The 20,809-nt window shown below is 58.8% G+C and overlaps 3 protein-coding genes across 10 annotated transcripts in view; 1 reads left to right on the top strand and 2 right to left on the bottom strand.

Moving 5' to 3' along the window:
• Nucleotides 1-1,582: 1,582 nt before the first annotated feature.
• Nucleotides 1,583-6,492, bottom strand: AUP1 (AUP1 lipid droplet regulating VLDL assembly factor). 2 transcript variants are annotated; one of them, XM_054989869.1, is made up of 12 exons: nucleotides 6,121-6,492; nucleotides 5,899-6,036; nucleotides 5,650-5,800; nucleotides 5,102-5,289; nucleotides 4,928-5,000; nucleotides 4,638-4,711; nucleotides 4,386-4,452; nucleotides 4,073-4,178; nucleotides 3,613-3,753; nucleotides 2,184-2,329; nucleotides 1,989-2,077; nucleotides 1,583-1,866 (listed from the first exon to the last, which is right to left on the bottom strand). In XM_054989869.1, exons 1-12 carry the CDS (start codon nucleotides 6,183-6,185, stop codon nucleotides 1,818-1,820), a joined length of 1,287 nt encoding a protein of 428 aa, XP_054845844.1. In that variant the 5' UTR covers nucleotides 6,186-6,492; the 3' UTR covers nucleotides 1,583-1,817. The 2 variants fall into 2 exon arrangements, with proteins under 2 accessions (XP_054845844.1, XP_054845845.1); XM_054989870.1 differs by having other exon boundaries at nucleotides 1,989-2,074.
• On the top strand, nucleotides 6,366-12,403 carry HTRA2 (HtrA serine peptidase 2). Its single transcript, XM_054990332.1, has 8 exons — nucleotides 6,366-6,664; nucleotides 7,715-7,919; nucleotides 8,335-8,529; nucleotides 8,718-8,750; nucleotides 9,141-9,249; nucleotides 9,643-9,712; nucleotides 11,177-11,272; nucleotides 11,391-12,403. The coding sequence occupies exons 1-8, from the start codon at nucleotides 6,366-6,368 to the stop codon at nucleotides 11,554-11,556; spliced, it is 1,173 nt and encodes a 390-aa protein (XP_054846307.1). The 3' UTR covers nucleotides 11,557-12,403.
• A 1,696-nt stretch (nucleotides 12,404-14,099) lies between these two features.
• LOXL3 (lysyl oxidase like 3) overlaps nucleotides 14,100-20,809 on the bottom strand; it is a 35,312-nt gene continuing 28,602 nt past the window's right edge. For 3 of the 7 annotated variants that reach the window (XM_054989786.1, XM_054989785.1, XM_054989788.1), the window contains 10 exons: nucleotides 20,434-20,653; nucleotides 20,147-20,327; nucleotides 19,652-19,806; nucleotides 17,526-17,699; nucleotides 16,778-16,937; nucleotides 16,168-16,411; nucleotides 15,882-15,997; nucleotides 15,523-15,659; nucleotides 14,701-14,812; nucleotides 14,100-14,539 (listed from right to left, as the gene is read on the bottom strand). In XM_054989786.1, the coding sequence (XP_054845761.1) occupies nucleotides 14,466-14,539; nucleotides 14,701-14,812; nucleotides 15,523-15,659; nucleotides 15,882-15,997; nucleotides 16,168-16,411; nucleotides 16,778-16,937; nucleotides 17,526-17,699; nucleotides 19,652-19,806; nucleotides 20,147-20,327; nucleotides 20,434-20,653 (1,573 nt within the window). In that variant the 3' untranslated portion in view covers nucleotides 14,100-14,465. The other 4 variants (XM_054989787.1, XM_054989789.1, XM_054989791.1 and 1 more) reach the window with 3 other exon arrangements.

Genomic DNA, 20,809 nt, shown 5'->3' with positions numbered 1-20,809 from the left:
GGGCTCCAACTGCTTCCAACCCAACCCAATGTCCTCCAGAAAGCGGTAACACAGACAGGTGGAGCCACAGAGGCCAGACCCAATGTAACGAAATGGTTACCAAGGGTGAAATGAGTGCTGGTTGCAGTTAATCTGTCTTAAAGGGGAAAAAAAAGTTCCCCATGAGGTTTAATGGGCTGTAGGGCCAGGGAGGGGCCTGCAGGAGTCTTGGTAGGGGACTCCCTTCTTCCTGGACTACAGCTCCCAGCTGCCCCAGGCCAAAAAAGTGCAGGAAGGGGGGAATAAGGGGTGGAGCAGCCTCAATAGAAATACCCAGCCGATCCTGAGGGGAAGAGAGTAGCTTTCTTGGTTGAAGAAGGAGAGGCTCCTGCTGCTGGGTGAAACCCGGGTGCCTAGGCCCTAAATGTGGAGGGCCTGGGAGGCAGCAGAAGGGGAAACTTCCCTTAGACCCCCACTTAAGGTAGAGTAGGAAACAGTGTGGTAGGGGAAGCCGACAGCGGTTCTCTTCTGTTTAATTTTCTGCCCTATGGGTTCTGAAAAAGGGGGTCTACCCGTGCGTTGTGCCTTTACCCGCTTTGTATATAGTGCTCTGTATATAGTTATTGAATTATACCTTTCGAATATAAAGAACCTTGTGGTGCTCTGACTAGGTAACCTCCCCCACTTGGCACGCGAAAAGAAGGGAGCCCAGGAGAAACTGATAACGCTAGATCTTGGTGGGTTGCCAATTCTCCAGGGCCCAACCGAAGATTGGGAAATTCACTTCCCAGTACGGAAATTCAGCTGGAGGGGTCTCACTACCCCTCAGTCAGGCAGTGTACTGACAGCGAGTGTGAGCCACGCCCACCAGGGACGGTGGGAGCCGAATAGCGGGGTTAGCAGGCCATTGACGGCGGCTCAGTTGCCCAGACTGAGAGCCAGCGCCCGTTCCGCCACACCCAACATCACAATTCCTGAAAAAGGGATACATGAAAGGAAATTCTCACCCTGCACCTCAAGGGACAGAGCTGGGGACGCTGCAGCTAGAGAAGGTTGGGAGGGTAGCAAATGCCGCCTGGCTCTCGGCCACAAGCTATATCCCGGAGGATTGTTTCTCTCGCCCCCACTTCATTTATCTATTTGCTTTACTTGTGGTGCTCCTTCCTAGCGGAGGCTCAAGGTAGAGGACTGCCTCTGTGGGTTAGCCAAAAAGTGCCTGCATTGTGTGGAGACGGCTCCAGGTGCTGTCCAGTGCATCTCCAGTTCGACACAAAGATTGCAGGCAGAAAGTGTTGGGAAAATGTTCTCTGGCCCAGGCTTTGGAGAACTGCAAACAGAGCAGAAATTGCCAAGGAAAACCAACCAATGTCCTCATGCGAGAGAAGACAGCTTTGTCTATTGCCCCAGCAGCCCTCGACAGCTGGGCAGGACCCCTCCCTCCCGGAGCATCCAGGGGAGTTCGAAGGCCCTCCTCCGGAGGTAATGCAGGATTTTCCAGGGCGCTTGTTGAGCTACAAGATACAAATCTGAACTGGCTGTGTGTCCTTCCAGAGGGCGTGGGACCACTTATTTGGGCTCAGTTGTAGAGAAACAAGTAGCTGCTCCCATGCAGGCATTTGAGAATTTGAGCAATGTTTATTTTGATAGCGAAAGCTTCCCCACCCGCCCCCGCTCAGATGCAGGCTCCTGGCCCCCTCCAGTGTTGCAGTGGACCTGCAGCAGAAAGCACAGGTGGGCTGGAACCTGGCCGCCTCGCCCAGCCAGTACAGACACAGCTGTCACAGACTGCCAATCCACAGAAATAGCCACTGCCAAGTGCAGGAAGAAACACTGTCTGGTCAGCGGCTCCCCTGACTCTGGGTCATCCCATATTTCTCTGTGTATCTCCTGTGGAAGCAAGAAAAGCCCAAGGTAGCAACCAGCAGGGGGAGAGGCAGCACAACAAGCCCCGCCTCTCCCCTCAGGCAGGTGGCTGGGGCTGATGCTGCCCCAGTGGATCACAGTCTTACCTCCTGGCATAATCAAACAGTGCATGCTTCCGCTCCTGCAGGGAGAGGTGCCTTGCCTCTGGGGACCTGGAAAAGACCTTCTGGGGCTGCTGCACACAAGGGAAAAGAAAGGAGAAGTCTCCCAAGACATCCCCACCTCAACCCCACACAACCATACTTGCTTGCTCCCCCCCCCTTAAGGAGACCTACACATACCACAGCTGTGGGGGCAGATGTGGGGTGCTGAGCATTGGAGACTGACGGCCCAAGCAAGGAGGGCTCCTCCTCTGCCTCACTGGGGGTGAAGGGAACCCGCCCCTCCAGCAGGTTGGCAATGGTGGCATCCACGCAGTTGGTCTGGGCTGGGAAAGAAAGGCAGGCCATATGTAATTCTGCATGGTCACCTCCACCCCTATGAACCGACCAAGGTATCGGAGATCACCCAGCAGCGCCTTGCAGAGGAAGCCAGCAGCTCGTTCAGAGGACAGGCTGGCGAGACAGGTCTGCCACCCCGAGACTGTGGAACTTCCTTCCTCAGGAAACAAGCATCCCCCAACTCTCTTGATGCAACTATTCCAGAAGGCCTTTGATTGAGTTCAAGGCAGGTTGTTTTTCGCTCTTGGCTTAAATTAACTACGAATTGACTATTTTGATTTGTATTCCTGTTATGTGTTTTTACTGTATGCTGCTTTATGAATTTCTAATGAAAAAATTGGACTTAAAGTATTTTTTCAAAAAAATAAATCTGAAGTCTAATGACAACTAAGAATTTATTCCAGCATCAACTTTGGCAAGGCAAAACTTCCATTGTTAGAGGCATCCTTAAACATAAAAGGCAAACCGTGTTGCCGACAACTCACTTCTTATCCCCGCGCAGGTGCAGTACATGGGGATAAGAAGTGAGCTGGGGCAAAACAGTTTGCCTCCCTGCCACCTCCTCACGGCTCCCAGAGGCCCGGAAAGGTCCAGCGCAGCTGTGGGAAGACCCGACACCATGGTGCTGAGCCTTCCTACTGCCTTGGGCCTTCCAGAAGCCTGAGAAGCCCCAGCCCAGCGACAGGAAGACCAGGTGCCACACTGCTGGAGCTTCCCGCTGCTTCGAGGCTTCTGGAAGGATCGGCGCAGCAGTGGGAAGATATGGAGCTGCAGCCCTGGGCCTTCCTGCTGCCTCGGGGCCCTGTGCGGCAGTGTGGCCCAGCCCAGTGGCCCAGTGCAGCGCGGAGTGACCCAACCCGGCGGCTTGGCCCATGGTGGGGTGGGACAGCTCAGCTCCTGCTGCTAGAGCCCGTTGTATTATGTCACAACGGGCTCTGGCCCTAGTAACCATATATACTTCTACACAGCTGATCAAACAAGGTCTGATTCGTGAAAGCTTTAGCAGGATTATGTTTTGCATTGAAGGCGCCCTTGGTCTCCGGTATAATTCTGCTGCCACAGACTAACATGGCTACCCTTTGGAATGGCTTAAAAATAAGATAGTTAATCTTCATTTCATTCCCCTTGGCCTCTTTCGTACCTTGCTAACATTGTCCTTCAGTTACAACACCCAGAATGGAACCCTGAGATCTACCTGTCAGTGACCAAACTAGAAGCTATACTCCTGCAGCCACACTCAGCTCCCCTCTCCTGCCATCCACTCACTCACCCAAGTCCTTGTGAATGACTGCCAGAGGCACATGGGGAAGGACTTCCTTGACACGCTGAGCCATGCCCATCAAGCGCGTATCCTCTGTGGCAGGCAAGCTAGGGGAAGCCTGAGGTCTGCCTGCCGAGGGTTGATGTGGGACTGAAAATGAGACATGGATGTCACGTGCTTTCCCTGAATATTGTGCCTACTCTGCCCAAAGCACACTTCCAGAGGAGTTCCAAGGCACTCCCACCCCACCCCTTCCTGGGTGCCACTTCTCAAAAGGAGAGCTAGCAACCATATCATGAACGTCCTCCCCCCGTGAGGAAATGTTTGGACACCCACCTGCTCCTTTGAATCAATGCATAGATAGGGGGTATCAAGGCAAGGGCCCACTGCTCACTCAATGCACAAAGGGATAGCTGCATTGATGGGCATACTGCATTCACTGAGATCAGACAGGGTAAGAATTGCTCACCAGGGACATAGGGAGCTGGAGGACTATGGCGTAATCGCTTCAGGTGCTCTGCTTTGTCAGCAGCAGTGACTCGTGTCGACACCACACCGAGCTCCAAGGCCAGGAGCTGCAAGAGGGAGAGATCAACAAGAAGGCCCCTCTTCAAAGGCTGAGCTATCCATATGGGCCCCTTCTCCCATGTCTCCTACACCAAGCCTTACAGCAGGAATCCCTAACTAGTGGGATGTTTTGGAATATCAAGGACAATGGATGCAACAGCGAACTAGCTCCCTTAGCAAGACCAAGACAGCACCTCGAAGGCTTCTGTCCCTACCTCTTGGACTCGGACAGCCAGCTCTTCCCGTGTCTCCTCAGGTTGTCTGCAGACCGATGGGAGCCACCTATGCAAGGCAAAACAAAATAGGCCAAAATGAACGTCTGGGCATCAAACTGGCCCCTTGTGTAAAAGCTCCCTTCTTCTCAAGATAGCAACATTCAAGAATGCAGAGACAATGGAACCTGCGGTCCTTGGTACGTGCATCCCAAAACACTGCCCACCCTCAAAAGAATCAGAGAAAATTAGTACCTTACTTGATATATGGTGAAGGGAACAAAGAAAGTCCAGAGCAGCTCAGTCACCCAGGAGGCATCAGCTGTGCTCTTCAAAGAGAAAAGGAAGGAAAACTGTAAAAACCCTGCTATGAAACAACTGTGCCAAGCTTTAAGGCAAGAAAGGCCGAATGGCCATTTAACCCTCCCCTGGCACATTGGTTTCTGCACAATGGTAAAGGAAAGACTACAGAATGCGCAAAGAAGCAGCAGGGCAAACGCACAGCACTAGCCCCCTGTGTGCTCCCCGCCCCCATAAGCACTCACCACAGCAATGAAGGGCCTCTGCACTTGCAGGCCCACTGGCTGGACCACGTCCAAGATAGAGAATGGCCATGAGCTGGAGAGAGAAAAAGCCAGTCAGCAAGGACAGGCCCCGAGGGAGAGACAGAGAGATGCAAGCCTCGAATCTCCTCTTCGCTCCCCCATTCACCCACCTACCTGAAGCGCAGAAGGCCAACCCTCCCGTTGGTGGTGGCTTCTTCAGGGAAGAGCAGGAGAGGCGGATTGCCTCCATGGGAGGAGTAAGCCTTCAGTGACTCCAGGAGCTCTGCTCGGCTTCCTGTGCTCCCCACCTCCAGGAAACCTCGGGACCAACACATGAAGCCAGAGGCCCCATTCAGCATGGGCTGCCGCAAAAGAGAAGGGTTAGGAGGCAATATTCTAGACCTGGGAAACACCATCCCTGGCCTTCAAAACCATAAGAAGCCGCACCCCGGGGGGCCTCTGAAGAAGGCAGCTCCCAGAGGCGGAAGACAGGTGCTGGGTGCTCGGCAGGCAGCCCCTGCTGGACAGCCTTACCAGCCCTCTCGGCTCCGCCCTCTCAGCTTCCAAACGCTCCGCTCCCGCCCTCTTCCTTCCTCCTGCCCTGCCCTTCTGCACAGCGAAAGCGCTCGAGAGCAGGCGCTGCGGGGCCGGGGCCAGCCGGCAGCCTCGGGGCCCCCCTCCTCCTCGCTCCTCGCTCCTCGCCCCCCGCCCCGGCCACTCACCGCGTTGCAGGAGGTCAGCAGGTTGACGACGTTGTGGTCGAAGTGGGTGACGTGGTTGGCGATGAAGACGCGGGCGCGGAGGCCGCGCTGCCGAGGCTGGCTCTGCCGCACCAGGAGGCCCAGCACCGCGCACATCACCCGCACGACGAACCTGCGGGCCGCAGCAGACGGAGGCTGGAGGGGAGGCCGGACGGGGGGCCACGGGGGGGGGCTCCCCTCCCTCCCTCCCTGGCCCGCCCCCCTACCCACCTGCGGAGGGCGCTGTCCGGGAGGGCGCAGCTGACCAGGAAGACGTGCAGGCCCAGGAAGAGGCGCAGCAGCAGCAGGCACAGCCCCACCGGCGCGTACAGCAGCAGCGAGAGCAGCAGCAGCCCGTCGCTCGGCAGCCTGCGGGACGGGAGGGGAGAGGCGCTCAGCGGCCGGGCGGGAGGGAAGGGCCGCGCAGCCCCCGTGCCCGGGGCGGGGCCTCACCGGTGCGCGTCGAAGAGGCGCTCGGGGCCCGGCGCGGGGGGCCCGGCGGCGGCGGCGGCCTCCATCTCTCCGCCGCGGCCTCCTTCAGCGCCAGGCCGGAGCCGCCATCTTGGTCGCGCCTGCGCGGACGAGGAAGCCCCGCCCCTCGGCGCGCCGGAAGGGGCGGGTCCCGGCCCTTTCCCGGCAGGCTCCGCGCGGGAGAGGGCCCGGGGGCTTCCGGCGCCTTCCGGCGGAGGGCGGCCATGATGGCGGCGGCGGCGGCTGCCCGGCGGGCGCTGGGCTGGGCGCTGAGGGCGGGGCCCCGGCGGGGCGGGGCCTCGGGGTGGGCCTGGGCGCTGGCGGGCGGGGGCGCGGGCGCGGCGGGGGCGGCGCTGCTGCTGCTGGGCGGGGGGGCGGCGGCGACGGAGGAGGGAGAGGGGAAGGGGGCGCGCCCCCCGGCCACGCCCCCGCCCCCGCCCGCCTCGCCCCGCGCCACCTTCAACTTCATCGCCGACGTGGCCGAGAAGACGGCGCCGGCCCTGGTCTACGTGGAGATCCTGGGCAGGTGAGGGAGGCCGCCCGGGCGCCCCGCCGCCGCCCCGCAGCGAAGCCCTCCTCCCGGGGCCTGGCGATGGCAGCGTCGAGCACCTCCAGGGCCGGGCCCAGGGACCCCGGAGAGGCCCACGAGAGTCCCGGGGCAGAAGCGGCTTCGGACCGCGGGCTCTGACGCTCGGAAGCTTCTGCCCCGACCCTCCCGTGGGCCTCTCCGGGGTCCCTGGGCCCGGCCCTCGCTGCCCCTCTGCAGCGCAACACGGAGGCCCACCTGAAGCTGAAGGGATACGGAGCGGGACGCCCAAAGGCGCCAACCCGCAGGCTCTCAAAATCATGTGCCCTGAAAAAGTTGTTGGTCTTTGAGGGGGTCCTGGATTCAAATTCGGTGTGTGTGTGTGTGTGTGTGTGCATCCCCCCCCCCCCCGGCTGTAAATTTTGTCTCTCTCAATCAGAAGCATAAAAGGGGGGAAAGTGTCCTTTTGGAAACAGGACCAGATTCTTGTAGGTGGTGCAGGGAAGGGCCCGCGGGTGGAAATGATGGGGGGAGTTTTAGCTTTTCCCATGGCCTTCAGGTGAGCTGGAAGGACAAATCAACAGCCAGCCCCAAGCCTCTTTGGCAGTGAGGCCTCCTTTGGGGCATGGCAGGGTCTGATGATAGACCTTGGACCTCACAGGTCTTGGTAGCCAGCAATGGACATGAGGATCCCTCCCCCCCCTCCCCCCCCCCCCCGTGGCAGGCAGTATTTAGCTCATATTTGAATGGATGTAAAGAAGGCTGCGCCTGCCTCTCTCGGTGGCATCACTGTGGACCCAGTGAAACTGGGTTGAGGTTAGCTAGGGAGACTTCCTTACAACAAGGGCAGGGCTGTGCTGCCCTAAAGGTGGGTCCGGCCCTGGGATGCTGCTCCCTCACAGTCCCTCTCCTGCCACGTTGCCTGAAATAGAGTTGCTTGCAGGGCCGCCATCGCAGGGCCCTCCTGAGGGCTCAAGCTTCTTTTTGAGTAGTGCTGGTTCTCCTGTTGGATCCTGCTTGGGATGAGTGATTGTCCATCATCTTCCCCAGGCATCCGTTCTCTGGGCGAGAGCTGCCCATCTCCAACGGCTCTGGTTTTGTGGTGTCTGCAGATGGGCTGATTGTGACAAACGCCCATGTCGTGGCAAACCGCAGGCGGGTGAGGGTGCGACTGGCCAGTGGGGAGCTCTACGATGCTGTGGTGCGGCAGGTGGACCAGGTCGCAGACATTGCCACCATCAAAATCAATCCCAAGGTGACTGGTGGGGTTGGGAGTGTGGGTCTCCAGACAACCAGGGCGTTCATTGGTGGGGCGGGAAGCTTCCTTAACCATAGGAACGGGGGCAGGGGGTGCATTGACCCACTCAGGCTCCCAGCATCTGGGTTACGCAGTGCTCCAGGCAGGGCACAGGTGTCTTAGAAGAGGCTCTTACAGTGCAGCTCGTACCAGATTCCTCAAGCAAGCCAAGCTCTGTGCCACTGTGGAAGGCAGCTATTCTGGAAATTAGCTAATCCAATCGGGGAGTCCTGATCCCAGATATGGGACCATCCAGGGCATGGCAAAATGGTGCTCCGGAGTGTCCCACAGAAGCCACCTTCTGGCTCAGGTGGATGTAGCCGTCGGGGCCAGGAGCTGCCGCTGATGTCTGCCTCTCTTCCTCTCCCCTAAGCACCCCTTGCCCACTTTGCCTTTGGGTCGCTCATCGGAGGTGCGCCAGGGGGAGTTTGTGGTGGCCATGGGCAGCCCTTTCGCCCTGCAGAACACGGTCACTTCCGGCATCGTCAGCTCAGCCCAGCGGGGAGGGCGAGAACTTGGCCTGGCTGCTTCGGATATGGAGTACATCCAGACAGACGCTGCCATCGATGTAAGGCTGTGGGAACATGGTCTGGCCTGGACTGTTCCTCCCCTGTCCCTTGACTGTGGTTGTTGCGTCCAGGGAACGGAACGGGGTCAGGCCTTCGTCCTCTGCAAGTGCATTGGCACGCAGCCATCGACGCACTCTGGCTTTTTTTTGAGTTGCTCCTCATAATAACTTTTCTTTCCCCTCCACAGTTTGGGAACTCTGGTGGCCCCCTGGTGAACCTAGTAAGTTTTAAGTGTTCTGTGTGTGTGGAAGGCAGATGGTGGTTTCATCTGTACCTGCGTGCAGGGGAGGGCTCGTGCCCCTTCCTTGTGGCTGGTTAGTTTGTGCTGGGGTGGGGAGTGGGGTCGGTAGCAGGAGGTTTCCCTCTAGAGGAGCTGTAGGCCTCTTTGTGCGAGCTGTTTGTTCCCAGTTCCTTTCCTACCCAAGGCGGGGCTGGCTTCTTTGGCAAGGAAGGCCCAGAGGCACGTTGGTGCCCTGCGCAATCTGCTTTGCTAGCTGCAGTGCCCCCCCCCCGCCCCCGTTTCCCCAGGTACTGCTGGCTTTTGGCAGCCAGAGGGGACCTGCTTTCACTGCTTTCAGGTGGCTGCCATAGTGACTTTGGCCTCTCCTAGGATGGTGAGGTGATTGGTGTAAATACCATGAAGGTGACGTCTGGCATCTCATTTGCTATCCCCTCTGACCGGCTGCGGGCCTTCCTTGAGGAGGAGGGGAAGCATACGGGTACGTGTGCGCACGTGTGGGGGGCTGGTATCTGAATTTGGTTACCCCCAAATCTGCAGTGGGTCTGCTGCAGTGGGGCCATAGCCTCAGTCTGGAATGGAAGGCTGTCCTTGAGTGGGGGGGGGGAGGGGGAGGAATGCTGCACCAGGATGGGCAGCCGCCGCCGCCGCCCCGCCCCCCACCCATACAATGTCACTGCTTTGTGTGGGTGTTTACTTTCTGAACTGTGTTCCAAGCTATTGTGGCTTAGACGTCTTGCTTCTGCGGGGAGTGGCAAGGAACCAGTTGGCCTGGTCTTGGCGTTGGATCTCTGGGCCTTGATGGTGAGGGCTGAGGATGTCATTTGGGAGGATCGGCATCCTTCTCCCTCTTTGACAGCCTCTCCCATTGCAGGCTCCTGGTTTGGCAGCACAGAGGGGAAACGTCGCTACATTGGTGTGATGATGCTCACCCTGACCCCCAGGTGAGGAAATGTTCTACAGGCAGGAAGCTCCAACTCTCCCCTCTTCTACCTTGTGGAATGGTTAGATGGCAGTTCCTAAAATGTGATTGGGTCAAAAGCGTCGTTACATCTAGTTTTCATCAATATCCTCAGGGTGGATTGAAAAGTTTGCACAGTGGGGCAGAAAATGAGTTTGTTTCCTAAATGCCTGGAGAAAGCTCTGTTTTTGCAGAAAAGTATGAAACGTATAGAAGTAATGCCTAGCATCTTGTACGACTGTGCTATGAGGTATTTGTAACTATTCTAGGACTGGTTGGGCAATCTCCGGCTAACGTTGCCAAAGATTCTAAGCCTCAGGTTGCGTTAGTGAGGGGGGGAAAGAGACAGAACAGAGGACAACACCCAGAGGAGGGAGGGAGGGAGCAAATGGTAAAAAGAGAAGCCAAAGATAGTGGAGGGAAATAGGCGGCGAGGAAGGGCAGAGGCTGCTAGGGTGAAGAGGAGGACAAGGTTAGGTGGGTTGTTGTGTGGCAGAGGAGGAAGGGGGGAAGGCTTCAAGCACTGCCAGAGGGAGGCAGAGGAGGAGAGGAGGAGAGGGAGCAGGAAAATAAGATTCTCCCACTTGTCAGTGGTGACGACTAACCAGGCATTGGGGCAAACTGCCTTGTCAAAGGGGGAGCCCTGCACGTGTTCCCAGCTAACAGGGAGGGGAAGTCCTGCCACCCTGCAGTACATGGTGGCGGTCTTCACAGAGTCTCCTTTTTGGACCCACTTCTCTCCTGCCCCTTCCCACCAAACGGCCCCAGAGGGCCTGCTTTGGCTGGGTTTCCTCTCAAGAATGCTCTCTTGTGTCCTGGCCGCTGACAGCATAGCTCTGCGTAGCGTCGAGGGGGCAGGCAGGACCTGTGCCTCTGCGTTGGAGCATCTGCTTTGCCTGCAGAGAGTCCTGGCTTCAGTCCCCAGCTGCGTCTCCCATGAGGAGGCTCAGGCCAGAGGGCATTCAGAAGACCTCGGCGTGCAGCCCCGGAGAGCCTCTGCTGGGGGTCTGGCCCAGAGGCCTTCTGGGCTCCTCAGGGCGGGGCTCAATCACCTCCTGGGCAGCCCACTTGCTTCGGGGCTTGGTTTTCTCCTTCTGCAGAACCAGCAGCCTTGTGGGGCTGTTGGGACTGGGAAGCACCGTGGAGATGCTTGGAAATGTTTGCGAGCGTCCAAAGGGCTGTGCCAGGTCCCAGCCCAGCACCAGCCCCCCTCCTCGGGGCAGGCGGCTGGTCCTCATGACGTTGCCAGGGACAGGAGAGCCTTGGGGGCATGGGCTCCCCGAGAGACAGCCGCAGCCCTGTCCTCTGAGGGGCAGGGTGCGAATGACGCTAGCATAGCTTGGATGGGAGCAGCACGTGGCCGTCTCGGCACGGAGTCCAGCCCTGGGCCCGTGCAGCCGCCGCCTGCCTTTTTGTGACCTGGTGCTCTCCTGATTGCCCTCTGCAGCATCCTGTCTGAGCTGAAGAGGAGAGATCCCGCGTTCCCTGACGTGCCTTATGGCGTCTTCATCCATAAGGTCATCATTGGCTCTCCGGCTCATCAGTGAGTGTCGGGGCTCCCTCTTGCCATCCCAGGGTTGGGGCTCCTCTCCCTGCCCCGCCCCTGCCCTGCTGCTGGCGTGGGATATCCTTCCCGCTTCTATTTGCTGCTGTTTCCTCAGGGCAGGACTGAAGGCTGGTGACATCCTGATGGAAATTAATGGGCAGGCTTCCCAGCGGGCAGAAGACGTCTACAGGGCTGTGCGGACACAGCCACACTTGGCGCTGCAGGTGCGCCGAGGGTCTGAGTCGCTGCAGCTGACAATCACCCCTGAGGCCACGGAGTAGGGCGGCAGGCGTTTTCTGTGGAAGGCCTCCAGCTTGCCTGGAGAAGTGCTCCGTCCTGGGTGCAGGGAGGAGCGGCCCTCCTCTGCAACCCCTGGGAAGGGCGGGGCTGCTGGCTCGGCCTCACACGAGGGCTTGGGAGACAGCGGCTCCTCCTCGACCCCTGGGCAGGGTCTGAAAGCCCGTTCCCTAGAGCCTGCCTCTACTGTTGGCAAGATGGCGGCACAGGCCCCAGAGGGATCTCGGCCTTTCCCTCTGCGTGGCTTGTGTTTGTGTTCCTCTCACTTCAGTGTTCGTTACTCTAAGGGGAGCAAGTTCTTATTGGAATGCCTAGTGGTGGTTTCAGCCAAACCCAAACCAGATCCGGTAGGAGACTGAACTGGGAGTGGGTGGCGGTTACATGCTGCCTGTCCGTCCTTTGGCAGCTCTGAACACTCTCTGCCTGTTTAAAGGACGGTAGGAGACTGTAGCCAAAGCCACTTGACCCATACAGTGGAACTGGCTAACAGGGGAAAAAATGACAGCTGCGGCTGGTGAAGGGGGTCTTCTTTCTCCACACACCTGCCAGAGGAGGTCCATTGTCTCCCTTGGGCTTACTGGGGCGGGAGGGGGGCTGCCTCTGCCCTGCTTGTACGTTTAGGAATTTCACAAATCATCCCAGCTAAGAGAATGTGTCAGTTCAAAATCTGTCTTTGCCTGTGTGAAGAAAGCCTGACTTGCTTTGTCATTTATGAGGTTCCTTGTGGAATGAGAGCTCACGATTGGATGGAAAAACATGTGCTGTCCAGCTGTACGAAGAATGAAATGATGTAGACCAAGATGGGAAGAAATAAACACTTAGATTTTGCCAGCTTGCTTTGTGTTCTTTGTTAGGAATTTCATGTTCAGGGCTGTGTAAATGTTACGTTTCTTGGCTGTTTTGTTAACCGCTTAGAAGAAGCCTGTAGCCCGAGTGCCAGGCACGGCGGATGCCGCCCGAGGCTTCGTGGAAAGGTAGGCTCTGCCGAGAGGAGATGTTTCTGTCCCCGGCACTACAGCTTCGCGAGTTCATTTGCAAAATCTCAGCGCTGGAGCCTCATTGCAAACCATGCTGGACACCAAGGCCTCTGCCAAATGCCCGTATTGCAAGCAGGCCCCCAAACGTCCCAGCTGAGGGTGGAAGGGTAGCGGCATGACAGAGAAACCAGGCATTGACAGGGCCTGTAGTGCCCGGGGAGAGGGTGCCTGGGGCAGCTGCTGGCCATCCTCTCTGTCCCCCTCCTATAAGAGACAGTCACCTCCTTGGAACAGCTGTGGCAGAGGCCTGCCTGGGGACCTGGCTTGGGGCCTTTGTCTTTTCTGAAGGAAGATTCCTACCTTTCCCTGCCGGCCAGGTGAGCAAGGGTGAAGGGTAGAGGCTGGCATCCCTAGCTAGTAGTCATTGAAGATTCCCATGAATCTGTCCTCTTAAACCCCTCGCAAGGTGTTCTGGCTGCTGCTGTCCACTGGCAGTGAATTCTGCAGTTTAGTTCCCTGAGAGCAGCCCTGCTGGACCAGGCCAGCGGTCCGTCTAGTCTCCCCCCGTGGCCAGCCAGTTACTCTGGAGGGTGGGCAGTAGGGCAGAGCCTGAGGCTGTCTCCTCGCGGGATTCAGAGGTTTACTGCCTCTGCCTCAGTCACCATGCCTAGTGGCTGCTGATGGACTTTGCTGCCTGTTGACTAAAGGTAAAACTTCCATTTTGTTCATCCTCAGTCTGTGGCCTGTCAGCTGCATGGAGTGTGCCTGAGTTCTAGTAATATGGGAGAGGGGGAAAAGTCGTCCACACCTCCCACTCCGTATACATAATTTTATAAACATTTATCCCATTCCTCAGTGGTCTTTATACTGAACTGTGGGTTCCCAGCCTTCCATTGTCATTTTCATGGAGTCTTTCTGATAAAGACTGTTTCCTTAAGCAAACCTTTTGGGGCGGGGGGGGGGGGGGGCGTTGGGCTGGCCTCTCCTAACTGCTTGGCTCCTGCCTACAGTTGCTGTGTGCTTGAGCCGTTGCTCTGGGCAGAGTCCCTGTGTGTAGGAGGGTAGGGTGGGGGGTACCTGAACATGCTGAGCTGGGGCTTTGAGTTAAGGTGGACAGAAAGCCGGGGAGTGACTTGGTTGCTGCTGCCAGGGCAGGGCAGGGGGGGGGGTAATGGCCGTGCCTAGTAGGCCTTTTCATCTGTCCCTCTGAGCCTGCCAGGCCTCCTTTCAGCTTCTGCAGGGGAATTTGTTCATCTGCACCCAGCCCGGAAAGAAAACATTCCCGGGAACATTCCAGGGGCTTTGGGTCCTCAGTCAACCTCAGGGCTGTGCCGTCTTCCTCACGGCAGTCTAATACAGGGCGGCAGTGTCCGGGCCTTGGCGGTGCTGAGTAGCTCTTTTTCCTGGCCCCGCATGCCAGCAGGATTGGATAAGAGGCTCCTTCCCGCCAGGCCTCTCGCCGCATCCTGCTTGGGGCCAGGGCCTTTCTGGGCGAGAGCCTCTCCCCCTCCACACTTCCTTCCCCCCATGGAATCAGAGAGAAGACCAGCGGGGGCAAAAAATTACACTTTATATAGAAAACAGCCCTGCCCTGGAGGCCGACAAGCACCACTTGAAGAGAGGGCCCAGTGGATGGAGGCACCCGGGGTGGGGAGGCATGCCACCCCAGACTCTGCTGCCTCCCTGCTTCTCCCAGCCCCAGGCTTTGTCCTGTGGGTTCAGCCGTGCCCATTGGGGGCGGGAGGAGGCTGCTTGCGGGGGGGCACCAGACTGCTTGCAGAGGCCGGGCCAGGCGGAGCGACCTGTTGGCACCATGCGGTCTGTTGGGCCTGGAGGAGGGCAGGAAGCCAATGCCGCTGTGCTGTCCCAACCCCGCTTGATGCAGATGGCACGGGCAGGCTGTCGGGTGGTTTGGCCTATACGACTTGGTTGTTCAGCTGTCCAGGATACTGTTCAAAGCGCCTGCTTGCCTCGTCGCTGAGCGCATCACCTGCGGGAGGACCACGGGAGGGACTAGACCACCACTGCCCGAGCAGTTCCTCCTGCAAGCCCCCCTCCCAGTTCCCTGGCCCCTGCTCCTCCCACAATGCCCCGTTGGCTCTCCCCAGCAGCTCCTCGGGGCGCTAAACCCCTCTCCCTCCCCGGCCGTACCTATATGGCAGCTGTGCACCCAGATGCGATGTCCGTCATATTTGCAGTTGCACTTCATGGCATTGTTGGTGAAGTCGCTCTCTGCCACCTCGTAGCGGGGGTTGATCACCACCTGGGGAGCAGAAGCAGCAGCTGGCTGTGCGGAGAGACCCCACGCGCTCTGCTACGGGAGCTCCCAGCCCCACCTGCCTGCCGGGATTTTTTCCGGTTGGCAGAGTCGGGCACGGCTCGATGGCAGAAGGTCCCTGCTGCACTCCCCGGCTCCTCCCTTTAAGGAATCGGGCAGCAGCTGTTCGCAGAGGCCTGGTGCCCTGGGCAGCTAGCCTCTGTGGGGCAGGGCTCAATGTCATGACGTCCCTCCCTCCCAGAGAAAGCGGGTCAAAGGATGTCGGTTTTGGGCCACTGTGGGAAATAGGCTCCCAAACCGGTTGAGCCAGTGGCCCAGCCCAGCAGGGCTGTATAGCGTGATCCGATCAGAGCCGTGGTTTCTCTGCCCCTGGAAGTCAAGTCCATTCAGCAATGAAGGCTGATCGCCACCAGGCCTTTCTCGGAGGGAATACCATCTCCACTGAACAGGAAAGCCTGAGCAGGCACTGCTTAAAGCGCACACGTTTACTCCACCCTCAGTTTTATCTGGCTGAGGACTGCTAAAGACCACCCAAATTTGCAAGCGCCTGTCTCTGGAGCAGCCTGTCCACAGCTGCTGCCTGCCAGTTCTACAGAAGCAGGTGGGCGTCACCTTCCTGGGCAATGGGGCTCTGAGGGTCTGCTGGCTAACTTGGCATGTCTCTAGGGGAGCCGCCTCGCTGTGCTGTGGCTGACCTGCAGAATGTAGTTGCCAGGCTGGACGTCTGTGATGTCGATCCACTGGCAGTCAATGTCATGCCGATAGAGGTCCCAGCAGCCCACGGTGATGCCTTGCTCTCCAAAGTTAGCACACTCGTAACGCTTGCCCACGTCTGCCAAAGGGAAGCGGTGTGTGTGTGTGTGTGTGTCAGATTTTTGCCCCTGGCTTCCCCTTCTCCACTTACATCAATATCCCGTGCCCGGCATGTCTGAAGCAGCGATCCTAATGGGGAGGGAGTGCTTCCTCGCGCACCTGGCCATAAAGGGCCCAGGGACAGGCCATGAGGCCCTCCCCACTCTGCCCCTGCCCAGCATGTCCCCAGAGCAGTGCCCACCTTCGTGGCACTCTGTGTCTTCCAGGCAGAAGCTGGCCTTGTGCCCCTCCGCCACCTTGGAGCCGTTGGCGGTGAGGAGGTCATAGTGGGTGAAGATGTCCATGCTGTGGTAGTGCCTGGGAGAAAGAGCGGGTCACGGAAGATGCAGCAGCAGATGGGGTGGGCGAGGGGAGGGTGTGACGTGGGGCCCAGCTGTGGGACCGATGAGGCAGTGCCAGAGCCGTGCCTTCTTCAGCCCCCTCTGTGCCCAGGACCCTCCCTCCTCCCCTCAGCCAGCCGCTCTTACCCGTGGCATTCGTGCCACACCCAAGAATGGCGCCCAGCCTTGGGGCGGAAGTCTGCCCGGCCGTTGTTGTGAATCTGAGAAGAGAAGCGCAGGAGGCGCCGGTGCCCATAGGGCCAGTTGGCATTGCGGGCACTGCTGGACAAGCAGTTCTCCTCCGCAGCACAGTAGAGCATGTGCAGAGGGCGGTCCTCAATGTATGCAGTCTCTTGTACCAACGGGGCATGGAGCAGCAAGTCAGAGGCAGCTGCAGTGGGGGGGGGGGGGAGGAAGGCACAAGAGACAGGTTGGCCTCTTGCATGACAGGAGGTGAAACGGTTCTCAGCTGGAGAGCTCTGCACCAGGGAAAGGGAGCTGGATTCGTGGAGGCTAGCCAAAGGGCCAGAAGCTGAGACTTGCCAGGCAGGGGGCCAAAGATGGCAGAAGGGCATCCAAATCCAGCTCTTCAGCCCTGGTTCTGCCTCCACTGAGCCCAAGAGAGAGAGGATGCCAAAGCCACGGAGAGAATCCGTGGCAGAGATGGGAAAGGAATCCAGGCCGCCTCGTGCGTGGGCCACACAAGCGCAGCCCAGGCCCTGGCCTGCCCCGTCCCCTCCCCTCCCCCAGAGCTCACTCTCGGAGCAGATGACGCCAGCAGCGAAGCGAGTGCCAGTCTTCGGGCAGTTGACAGCGTTGTGGTGCTGGCAGTGGCTCAGCGTCATCTCCTGCCCCGTACACTTCACACCGCTCAGCACCATCTCCGTCACGTTGCTGGCGTCCCAGTACCAAGTTTCCTTGGGGAGACAGCACAGAGCCTGGGCCGGCATGTCCTCCACGCCCTTCCCACCCCGCCCCAGCCAGCAGCCTGGGCATCAGCATGCAAGCCGGCATTTCCTGCTGCTAGGTGTCAGCGCGGCCCCTGCCAGTCCCTTTCCCCAGCCCTGCCCCTGACCCCTCCGCATCTTCGTCCAGCTAATGACCGCCCCCCCCCCCATGCTGTGGCTGGCCATCCACCTACCGTCACGGCATGCATGGCGTAGCCGAGGCTGAGCTGGCGACAAGCCACCATGGCCTCCGTGGTGCTCCAGCCTGAGCTGCAAACCGTGCCCCACCTACCGGCGTGCTTCACCTCCACACGACCCTCAAAGGCTGAGCGGCCACCGACTATTCGGATCTGTGAAGAAGCCCTGCGGGAAATGAACATGCAGCACCCCGTGGCCTCCTCGCCACTTCGCCCTGCCAGGCTCCTCCCCCCTCCGTCTCTCAGGCACAAGGCAAAGTGCTGCACTCAGCTGCTGCAAGCAGTCCAGCCGGGAGGGGGGCCCTAGCAGCCAACAGCAAGGAAGCCATCCACAGCCAGGCAGGCAAGCACTATTACCTACTTGCAAACCTTGGCTGGCGAAGCCCAGGCCTAGCTGGCGGCATACCACCATGGCTGCCAGGGTCCCCCAGCCATCTCCACAAATCAAGCCCCACTGGTGGGTGCCGTTGCTCCCAGCCCCCAGCGCCACCTCGACCCGCCCCTCAAAGCGGCTGCGGCCCCCACTCAAGCGGATCTGTGGAGAAAGGGAGCCAGGGAAGGTGAGAGTCAGGGTCTCTGCTCGGAGGCTGGAGAAGCCCTCTTTGCAGCTCTAGTTCCCTTGAATGACCCCCCTCATTCCTCCTGGTGGTCAGTCACTGCACCTTCCCTGCTTTGCTACCAGCATCTCCCTAGCCAGCCCCCACATGTGTCTTTCCCAAAGAGTTCCCTCCCCCTACACCCAGCCTAAAGCCTCCAAGGCCCCCTCCCCAGACTGAGCACCCTGATCACTGCAGCAGCCCCCACCCTCTACACATCAGTCAACAAAGGCCTCGAGTTTTTGCTAGCATGGCACATTGGGGGCGGCATGGGGGATTTCAGCAGGAGCAGATCTGGGCCTGCAAGGGTGTTCCAAGCGGGCACCGTCCAAGGGCTTGGACCCCTCCCGCCTCCTCTGGCAGCTGGTCAAATAGAGGGCAGGAAGGGCAGAGAGAGGGGAGAGGCACACAGCTGGGTTTAGCATTGGGGTGGAGAAGATCTGGCCCATCCACTGCGAAATAGGAAAGCTAACCTGTGCCCTGGGCACTTACTTGAGAAGCAGTTGAGCAAGAACTGGGCGTTCTTTAAGATCTCTGCCCACCACTCCCTGCAGCCGTCTGGGCTGGCAACGCCTTCTGGTACGCTTGACTGCGGGGGCAGCTGGGCAGGAGTGCCTGGCCCTACAGCCCAAAAAAGATGTTACATCTGGTACAAATTGGGTGGGGGGTCCCTGGGGCAACTCGCCCCCCCCATCACAGCGGTTTGGCGAGACAGCATGGGGAGAAGGCGGATGTGCCCCACCCCAAGGCCGTGAGCTAAAACGGGCCCTGCACAATCGGGAGCTGGGGTTCCCCCCACAACCCGTCCGGCTCTGCAAGCAGCAGACTCGGGTTGGGGGGACCTCCATGCAACGTGCAGAAGGCGTAACGTCTCCCTTGCACCTGGACGTGCCCGCTCACACGGCAGCCATCTTGCCTGCTCGACCCCGTGGCTGCTTTTTTGTTTTTTCAGTTAGCCATCGAATATTGCCATAACATTTCAACAGAACAATTTGTGTATCAGACTCTCTGAATTCCCAGCTCTCGCTTTTTTTTTTTCAAAAAAGGAAGCCTCTGGCCCCTTTGGTTGCAGAGATGTCCCTTAACCCTATCCTCTCCACAACAGAAGCTAGACAGAGGTGTTTTTTTTTTTTAAATGGAAACTGGGAATGCAGAGATCCTGAGACACCGTTCTAACGTTGTAACTCTGTGCGTGTGCGCATGTGCGCCCTCAAAGTCGCCTCCGACCTACGGTGACCCTGTGAAGGAAAGGCCTCCAGAACGTCCTAGCTTTGACTGCCTTGCTCAGATCCTGTGAACTGGAGGCCGTGGCTTCCTTCAAGGAGTCCAGCCATCTCACTTGGGGGTCTTCCTCTTTTCCTACCGCCTTCAACTTTTCCTAGCAATATAACGGAACAATATAATGATATTCAATTGCTTCTTTTAAAAAAAACCTGGGAAAGGCCTGGTGTTGGGGGAAGAGCGCTCTGTTGGGGTTCATGGGTTAGAGAAACCTGCCACAGGGAAACCTCTCACCAACGCACTGTATCAGCCACCTACACAGGGACATCGAAAGCCCACGAGCTGGTCCCTGTGGGGAACACACTCAGATCTGGTTCCTCCCCACAGCTAGCCATTTTTTTTAAGGGTGGCCAAGCACATACGAGGTGGCAGCTGGCCTAGCGCACCTCAGTTAGCACCTCACTGCAGCCGTGGCAGGGAGCAAAGACGGTGACTCTGGGGGCACCAATCCCACTTGAGGGCGAGGGGCAGACAAGCTCCTAGCTTAGGCTTAGAAGGCTGTGGAAGAAGCTCCCTCTGGGGCAGGCCGTGGCCTGGGCAGGCTTCCTGAGAGCAGGCAAGTGAGGAAAAGGTGGGGCTCATGCCCTTGGTTGCGCTGTGCACAGCTAACCGTGGTCTCGTAGCCCATGTAGGGAACGTTGCAACGGACACCGGCATCTTCTGAGTGCTTGCAGGCCTCCTGCGTGATGTTCTTGTATGGGCAGCTCCACAGCGACCTCTCAGAGCCTGCGCACTGCACCTCATTCATGTGGATGGGGCCCATTCCTGCCACAGAGAGGGGAAGGGGGCAGTGCCTGGAGAGTGCCCCCAGTGGCCCCGCCTCTAGCCACCATCACGCCACCTCCTCTCCAGAGCCGGAGGTGGGGGGGGGGATTCTGGTGTTTTGCCAGGGCAGCTCTCCTGTGCCAGGGAACTCCTGTTCTGACGACAGGACAGGACTGCCATGTTTTATGACTGGGGGATTGGAGCTGAGAGGCTGCTGATCTCTGACAGGGATGCGTCATCTTGGAGCCTCTCTGAAACAGAGGCTGAAACCGAGGGGGCGGGGCTTTGGTCCCCACGTTCCGGCCACTGGCCTGGAGTGGCATGTGCCAGCCATGCTCACCTTGGCCCATGCGTGCCCCCGTCAGGGCCTCCTTGGCACTGCCAAAGCCCAGCTCACGGCAAACGACACTCGCCGACAGCAGGTTCCAGCGGTCATCACAAATGGTGCCCCATTCGTTGTTCTTCAGCACCTCCACCCGCCCTTCGCCAGGCTTGGCCCCACCCTTCAGCCGGAGGTGCTTCTGTAGAGAATACCAAGCAGGTCAGACGCAGCGGGAAGCCGCAGGCCCTTGCAGCGATCGCAAGCACGGGCCAAGCCCAGGCAAACACACAAGAAGGGGGGCTCACCTGTCCTTGTTGCTTCTGCTGCCGCTTCTTCTTCTGGGCACTGCCTGTGGCAAACAGGGGCCCAGGCACACAGCCCACCACAGCTGGCATCCCACCCTTGCAGACTCCTGTGGCGTTGCTGCGGTAGAACTCGAAGGAACACATGGAGATGTGGACCTCGTTCCCCAGGCAGGACACTGAGTGCAGCCGATAGCTGAGCTGGTGTCGCTGTGCGTACAGCCTGCAAGGAACGGGATGGATCAGCACCACAGCAAGGGGGCGCCAGAGGTAAGGAGCAGGTCCCGGGCAACCAGAGGCAAGCTTGCCACGTGGCAGGACGCAGCAGCACAGCACCCAGGTAACCCACAGCCCTGGCTGGGCCGGCTGACTCTTGAAA

The sequence above is a fragment of the Eublepharis macularius genome, chromosome 10, assembly GCF_028583425.1.
Source record: "Eublepharis macularius isolate TG4126 chromosome 10, MPM_Emac_v1.0, whole genome shotgun sequence".
NCBI classification, from domain to species: domain Eukaryota; kingdom Metazoa; phylum Chordata; class Lepidosauria; order Squamata; family Eublepharidae; genus Eublepharis; species Eublepharis macularius.
Note: the sequence above shows the minus strand (reverse complement) of the source record. Positions and strands in the feature narration are given on the sequence as shown.

Bases quoted from the DNA above. Each gene is read 5' to 3' on its own strand.
- AUP1 (XM_054989869.1), bottom strand. From the start codon at position 6,185: ATGGAGGCCGCCGCCGCCGCCGGGCCCCCCGCGCCGGGCCCCGAGCGC. The intron at 4,712-4,927 runs GTGAGTGCTTAT...TTCTCTTTGAAG, and splicing joins AGAGGCCCTTCATTGCTGTG to AGCACAGCTGATGCCTCCTG. The intron at 2,078-2,183 runs GTATGTGTAGGT...CCTTGTGTGCAG, and splicing joins CATCTGCCCCCACAGCTGTG to CAGCCCCAGAAGGTCTTTTC.
- HTRA2 (XM_054990332.1), top strand. From the start codon at position 6,366: ATGGCGGCGGCGGCGGCTGCCCGGCGGGCGCTGGGCTGGGCGCTGAGG. The intron at 6,665-7,714 runs GTGAGGGAGGCC...CATCTTCCCCAG, and splicing joins TACGTGGAGATCCTGGGCAG to GCATCCGTTCTCTGGGCGAG. The intron at 7,920-8,334 runs GTGACTGGTGGG...CTCTCCCCTAAG, and splicing joins CCATCAAAATCAATCCCAAG to CACCCCTTGCCCACTTTGCC.